This window comes from Meleagris gallopavo, chromosome 6 (genome assembly GCF_000146605.3).
Source record: "Meleagris gallopavo isolate NT-WF06-2002-E0010 breed Aviagen turkey brand Nicholas breeding stock chromosome 6, Turkey_5.1, whole genome shotgun sequence".
Lineage (NCBI taxonomy): Eukaryota > Metazoa > Chordata > Aves > Galliformes > Phasianidae > Meleagris > Meleagris gallopavo.
In genome coordinates this window covers 3,418,737-3,426,110 of record NC_015016.2, presented here as the reverse complement: position 1 = coordinate 3,426,110, position 7,374 = coordinate 3,418,737, and the positions used below count along the sequence as shown (strand labels likewise).

Sequence of the window (7,374 nt, the reverse complement as noted above, 5' to 3'; positions counted from 1 at the left end):
AGGTGTAGAATCTCAGCATGGGTGTGGGATCTCAGTGTGAGTACAGGGTCTTGGGTGTGGGGTCTTAGGATGCGTATAGGATCTCAGCAGGGATGCAGGATGATGTTATGGGTGTAGGATCTCAACATGGGTGCTGGAACAGGCTGTCCAGAGAGGTGGTGGATGCTCCATCCCTGGAGGTGTTCAAGGCCAGGTTGGATGGGGCCCTGAGCAGCCTGGTTTAGCATTGGATATGGAGGTTGGTGGCTCTGCCTGTGTCAGTGGGGTTGGAGATTCATGATCCTTTGGGTCCCTTCCAACCCCAACCATTCCATGATTCCATGATCTTGGTGTAGGTGTGGAATCAGTGTGAATGCAGGATCTCGGTGTAGGCGTAGGACTTTAGGATGGGCACAGGATCTCAGCATGGATGCAGGATATGATCAGGGCCGTAGGATCTTAGTGTGGTTTCATTATCTTGACGTAGGCGTAGGGTCTCATCATGGGTGTAGGGTCTCATCATGGCTGTAGGGTCTCATCATGGCTGTAGAGTCTCTCATCACAGGTATAGGGTCTCTCATCATGGGTGTAGGGTCTCATCATGGCTGTAGGGTCTCATTATGGGTGTAGGGTTTCTCATCATGGCTGTAGGGTCTCATTATGGGTGTAGAGTCTCTCATCACAGGTGTAGGGTCTCATTATGGGTGTAGGATCTCATCACGGGTGTAGGGTCTCTCATCATGGGTGTAGGGTCTCATTATGGGTGTAGAGTCTCTCATCACAGGTGTAGGGTCCCTCATCATGGGTGTAGAGTCTCTCATCACAGGTGTAGGGTCTCATCATGGGTGTAGAGTCTCTCATCACAGGTGTAGGGTCTCATGGGTGTAGGATCTCATCATGGGTGTAGGGTCTCATTATGGGTGTAGAGTCTCTCATCACAGGTGTAGGGTCTCATGGGTGTAGGATCTCATCACAGGTGTAGGGTCTCATCATGGGTGTAGGGTCTCTCATCATGGGTGTAGGGTCTCATCATGGGTGTAGGGTCTCTCATCATGGCTGTAGAGTCTCATTATGGGTGTAGAGTCTCTCATCACAGGTGTAGGGTCTCTCATCATGGGTGTAGGATCTCATCATGGGTGTAGGATCTCATCATGGGTGTAGGGTCTCATCATGGGTGTAGGATCTCATCATGGGTGTAGGGTCTCATCATGGGTGTAGGGTCTCTCATCACAGGTGTAGGGTCTCTCATCATGGCTGTAGGGTCTCTCATCATGGCTGTAGGGTCTCATCATGGCTCCACAACCTCATGATGCTCATGGGATGTCAGCAGGCTGCAGGATCTCCATGTGGTTGCAGGATCTCGTGCTGGCCACGAGGATCTCAGCAGGGTTGCAAGATCTCGGTGTGACTGCAGGATCTCGGTGTAGGTGTGGGATGTCATTGTGGGCACAGGACCTCGTTATGGCTATAGGACCTCACACTGTGGGCGCGGGACCTCATTATGGGCAGTGGGATGGGGCCCTACCAGCCACGCACGGGGTGCCACAGGGCCACCACCTGCCCCTCCTCATGCACGTAGTACACAGGGTGCATGGCCGCCGTAGCGCACGCCTGCGGGGGAGAGTAGGGTGACACACGGGGTGACACTGGGGACAAGGGAATGGGGGACGGCACTCACGTGGTATGGGATGAGCGCCAGCACGCTGCCCAAGGGGAACTTCCCAAAATCCATCTGTCCATCAGCGTGCTCCAGCAGCCCGTGCTCCTGCGTCAGCCCCACCAACCTGCAAGGTCACACCGTCACGTCCCTGTACCACCATCCCAACCCCGTCCCTGACCCCATCGCTCACCGCAGCTCGGGGTGCCCATCGACGGCAGCGCAGCCCTGGGGGCCCCGTCCCGCTCCTGCCCCGTGCAGGCTGAGTGCTGTCCAGCCACAGTCCACCAGCAGCTGCCCTCGGTGTGCGTAGTGCCCGATAACCCTCGTGAGGACACGGATGGCCACGTCCCGGGGCTGACAGGAGCCCAGCTGTGTTTGCTGCAGGTCTGCAGAGAGCCGTGGGGTTGGGGATGTGCTGGGACACGGTGGGGCAGTGGGGTGCTGCCGGCACTCACCGTAGAAGATGTAGTTGCCCGGGTGCAGCTCGGTGAGTTGGGACATCTCAGGAATGGGGAGGCTGCAGGAGGGAGTGGAGCCGATGCTGGCGTGGGGACAGGGCACGCCAGCCTGCCGCAGCCTGGGGGGGGGAAAGGGGGAACGTCACCTATGGGGTGTCACCACTGCCGTGCCATCAAGTGGGGCCAAATGTGTCCCCAGCACAATGGGACGACGCCACAAGGGAGTTTGGGTCTCATCCAGGTGTGGAAGGGGATCGTCCAGGTGTGATGCCAGAGCCATCCAGATGTGGAAAAGTTAACCCCCCCCTCCCCAATGTGCTGGGGCCCAACCAGATGTGCAGTCACCAACCAGATGTGGAAGAGGCACCCCCATGAAATGTGCCGAGGCACCATCCTGATGTGGAAGAAGTTCCCTCCCAACCAAAATTGTGCCAAGGGATAATCCAGGTGTGCCATTGCCATCCAGGTGTGGAGATGTTCACCCCCCCCCCCCAGAGCTGACTGTTAATAGGGACACCCAGATAAGGTCAATTACCACCCCAAGATGTTCCAGAGCATACACTCTAATGTGCCCAGCATCTTTCCAGATGTGCAAGAACCAAATTCCAATGTGCAGGGAGCACCTATGTTGTGCCTGGGGTTTCCCTGTTGGGTTTCATCCCTCTCCCTCCCCCCCCCAAGATACATCCCACATGTGTCAGGCATCGTACATTGTAAAGCTGGGTTTAGGGGAATGTGTCCCAGATCTTGAAAAATGGGGGGTCATAAGGGGAACCCTGCACAGCTGGCCTTGAACTCCTTGAATGTTTGGGGTATTTTGAGGTGGAGAATGTCCCCAGAGATCCCACTGACCTCGAGGGAAGGGAGAAACATCCGCCTGCAATTCACTCTGGGATGTGAAACCCCACTCATCTCTTCCCCAGGGGACAAAAGGGAGGTGGGCAGACTGGGGACGGGACACATCAAAGGGCTTTGGGGCCGTCCCCTCCGGCCCCCTGGGGCTCAGGGCTTTGTGGGGCCGCACTTTATGGGGCCGGCAGGAAGCAGGCGATTTGCATTTACAACCAGCACACCGGGGCTGGGGGTTTTATGGGATGGACAGAGCAAAGGGCTCAGCCCCTATAAAAATTCCCCTTAATTCTAGCCAGGTTTGGGGCTGGGTGGTGTGTACAATGGGGTCCCTACTGGGGCACGCACTCACGCAGCCACAAAGCCGAGGACAGCGTTGGTGGTGGTCCTGGCGATGGCCTGGATGGCATCTGCCCCGCTGCAGCCATAGGTGTTCCCACAGTGTGCATAGACCCCAACCAATGTCACTTCCTCGGGTGCATCGTTGGCGATGGCCCGGGCCAGCTCCAGGGCAGTAGGGTCCGTTGGGCGCACGCCAGCTGCCAGCAAGGAAACAGGGTCATGGGGATGTAAGGATGGGAGTGGGATGCTGCTATGGGGTAGGTGGCATTGGGAGTTCTGTGATGGATGGGGGAGGGTTGGGGAGTCTTTCCCACATGGAACATAAATGTGGACCCTATATTCTAATACTAGCCCTAACCATAACCCTAACACTAATTCTGATGCCGAACTCTCAACCTATCCCTAATCCCTAATCCTGATACTAACCCTAATCCTAACGGCTAACCCTAAACCTGCAAGCTTTGGGGACACATGGGACATGCCTCTCCATGGAGCATCCTTAGGGTGAATGAAAAAGGCTTTTTGGGATTATTGGACCCTTGTTGGCTTGAGCTGCTGTGGGCTTTAGGAACATCCCTCTCCCATTGACCATCCACCCTTGGGTTGGTTGGACGTAAGTGAGGATTTTGACACTCATGGACCCATATTGGTAAGCTGGAGCTGGGAGTTTTGGAGGCACAAGGGACTTCCCTTCCTCGCTGACCATCCTCGGGGTGGCTGGGTAAATAAATAGGGCTTTTGGGGCTGATGGACCCAGAAGTAACTTGAGCTAGAGGAAGCTTTGGAAACACATGGACCATCATTCCATGAAACAGCTTTGGAGTGGGCGCAAATGGGGCTTCTGGGACTCATGGACCCATGGTGTTACAAGGGCTGGGGGCTTTGAGGACACACAGAACATCTCTCCATGGAAGATCCTTGGGGTAGATGAAAACTTTTTTTGGGGATTAATGGGCACACGTTGGCTTGAGCTGCTGGGGCTTTTGGGGGAACCATCTCCTCATGGAGCATCTTGCAGTGAACGATGAGAAAGATGTTTAGGAGACGCTGACCCACCCCATCCTCCCCAGTCCCCAGGAACCAGGGTCTTGGAGACCCCCCACCCATCCCCAATCGCTGTCCTCACCTCTGCCGTTGCCGCAGTCGAGCTTCAGCCAGACGAGCCAGCGTTTGCCATGGGCCAGCGGCCGCCGCCGCAGGCTGGCCAGCGCCTCGGGGCGGTCCAGCAGCACGTGGAAGTCTTCGAGGCGCTGTGCCAGCCCTGCACACTCCTCCAGCCGTGTGGTGGGCAACGGGTAGGCCAGCAGGATGTCATCAAAGCCACCATCCGCAAAGAACCGCGCTTCGGCCAACGTGGAGACGGCGATGCCGCGACGCGTGCCGCCGGTGGCCAACAAACCGCCTTCCCTTTAGGCACCATCCATGGGACGAGGTGATATTGGTGGGAACGATGGGGATAACGGGGATGTTGGGGACACTGGGGACAAAGGGTGTAGGTGGCACTCACAGCGTCTTGTGGGTCTTGACGTGGGGTCGCAGGCGGACGCCCAGGGTCCGGCAGTGCTCCCGCATGCGCTCAGCGTTGCGACGCGCCGTGGTGAGGTCGATGGTCAGTGCTGGGGTGGGCAGCGTGTCCAGGCGGGCACCCAACCACATGGCCACTCTTCTGGAGACACTTTTTGAGGGGGTTCCGGGGTGGCTGGTCACCACTCTCTACCTGCAAGCTGAGGGGGGTGGGGGGGGAGAGCGCTGGGAGGTCCAGGTGGGATGGGTGAGAGAGTTGGCTGTCTTGGAGCAGGGATATTTGGGATAAGGACAGCTGGAGCACCTGCGTTACCTGGGTCAGGACCCTGGATCTGGGATACTAGGAGATAAGAATAGCTGTGGCACTGGGACACCCAGGGACAGGGACACCTGGAAGACTGAGGACAGGGACACTGAGGGACAGGGATGTGATGTTAGGATACCTGGAACACCTGGGTCAGGGACATTTGGGATGCTGTGGGAAAACTGGAAGATTGGAAACTGGGATGCTGGGGGATAGGGACTCCTGATGCGAGGACACGTGGAACACCTTGGTGACATGGAAGGTTGGGAGTGGGGACTCTGGGTGATAGGACACCTGGGACAGAAACACATGGGACACTGGGAGTAGGGACACATGGGACTGGAACACCTGGAATACCTGGGTCAGGACACATGGGATGAAGACACATGGGATAACAGGAGTAGGAACATGTGGGTCAGGGGCACTTGGGTCTAGGATACCTGGGGACAGCAACAGCTGGGACATGAGGAGCAGGGACACCTAGGGACAGCACACCTGGAACAAGGACACCGGGAATGGGGATATAAGGGAACGGAGACACCCGGGTCACCTGGGTCACCTGGGTCAGGGACACCTGGAGACAGCTGGGACCTGGAAACAGAGACACTTGCAGACAGGGACACCTGGGACTGGGATTTTTGATGCCAGGACACATGAAAAAGCTTGATCATCTGGGACAGGGACACTTGGGTCTGTGACACCTGGGGACAGGGACACCTGGGACTGAGACACACGGAGACAGGGACAGCTGGGACACTTGGAACAGAGACACCTGGGGACAGGGAGAGTTGGGACAGGGACATCTAGAGGTTAGAGGGGCACCTGGGACAGGAATACCTAAGATAATGGGAACAGGGACACGGGGGAACATTTGGGACAGGGAAATCTGGGATAGGGACATAGCAAACAGGAGCACCTGGGAGTTGGACACCTGGAACACAGACCTACGGGACTGGGACAGTGGGACAGCCGGGCCCAGGAGCTGGTGTCAGGGACACAGGGACAGTGCCACCTGGCTCTGCGATGGGGTTCTCCCTGTCCCTGCAGGAGCAGTAGCAGAGGTTGACGTCCTTCGGGGAGTGCCCTGTGCCTCAGTTTCCCCACAGGCTCCCATCAAAGCCATCCCAGCAGCACCCTAAGCCCTCCCGTCCATCTGTCCGTACCTCACTGCCGTGGCTGCTCTCGGCGCGGCTCCGGCGGCCTCTGGCCGTGGCTGTGCTGGTGCAGCTCCACGTGATGCCGTGGGCACCCGCGGCCAGCCCTGCCCAGGGACAGAGGTCGCTGCCAGCCGTGGGGCCCCGGCAATGGCAGGGGCAGGGGAGGACACGGGCGCTGACAGTGCTTGGGGACAGGCATGGGGAGAGGATGCCAGCAAGGAGGTGGGGAAGGGATTTGGGGTCACTGAGACCCTGGGCACTTGTGACATGCGGGGACCTTGCTGCTGAGATCCCTGTGCTGGTCACACGTGGGAACACAGTTGAGACCCGCATGCTTGTAACATGTGGCTGAGATCCATTACACTCCTAACTCATGGGAACAATGCTGCTGAGCCCCCTGCACTCATGACACAAGTGGGGGCAATGCTGCGGAGATCCTGTGATGGTGACATGCAGTGATCGTGGCAGCTGAGCTCATCGTGACACGTGGGGACTGAGATCCACCACACTCATGACATGCGAGGACACAGCTGAGATCCCCTCACTCGTGACAAGTGGGGACACGGCGGAGACTGCCACATCTGGGACACAAAGGGACACAGCTGAGACCCCCCCCTCAACACTCACGACATGAGGGGATATAGCTGAGACCCCCTGCACTTATTACACCAGGGGACATGGCTGCTGAGACCTCATGATGGTGACATATGGGGACCAGGCTGAGACCTCCCATGCCTGTGACACGTGGGGACACAGCTGAGATTCCCCCAGCTTGTGACATGGGGCAGGAGGTGGCTGCCACGTGCACCCGTGTGCCAGGCAGGCTGGGGACAGCACAGACAGCCTGCAGGGACACGGGGCCACTGGCCCCCCGCCCGGAGCACAGCCAGTGCCAGGCCAGCCCTGCTATGTAGGGCAGGAAGAAAAGAAGGGCCCTGTGCCCTCACCACATCCCAAAAACACAGCATGGGGAGGGAAGAATGTCCCTAACAGAGACAGCGCAGGGCAGACAAAAGCCTTGTGCACATTTATTTCTTATAGACAGATATATTATTATTCTTCTTTCTTTTCTTTCTTTTTTTTCTTTTTTTTTTTTTTCTT

The 7,374-nt window shown here is 57.4% G+C and overlaps 1 protein-coding gene across 11 annotated transcripts; it reads right to left on the bottom strand.

Annotated features, from left to right (window-relative positions):
- Positions 1–230: 230 nt before the first annotated feature.
- LOC100540386 (D-threo-3-hydroxyaspartate dehydratase-like) lies at positions 231–6,376 on the bottom strand. 11 transcript variants are annotated; one of them, XM_031553831.1, is made up of 9 exons: positions 6,280–6,376; positions 5,126–6,157; positions 4,796–5,012; positions 4,415–4,695; positions 3,299–3,485; positions 2,095–2,216; positions 1,830–2,025; positions 1,658–1,763; positions 231–1,590 (listed from the first exon to the last, which is right to left on the bottom strand). In XM_031553831.1, the coding sequence occupies exons 3-9, from the start codon at positions 4,942–4,944 to the stop codon at positions 1,501–1,503; spliced, it is 1,131 nt and encodes a 376-aa protein (XP_031409691.1). In that variant the 5' UTR covers positions 4,945–5,012; positions 5,126–6,157; positions 6,280–6,376; the 3' UTR covers positions 231–1,500. The 11 variants fall into 11 exon arrangements, with proteins under 11 accessions (XP_031409691.1, XP_031409692.1, XP_031409693.1 ...); XM_031553832.1 differs by having other exon boundaries at positions 5,557–6,157; XM_031553833.1 differs by having other exon boundaries at positions 5,612–6,157.
- Positions 6,377–7,374: the final 998 nt, after the last annotated feature.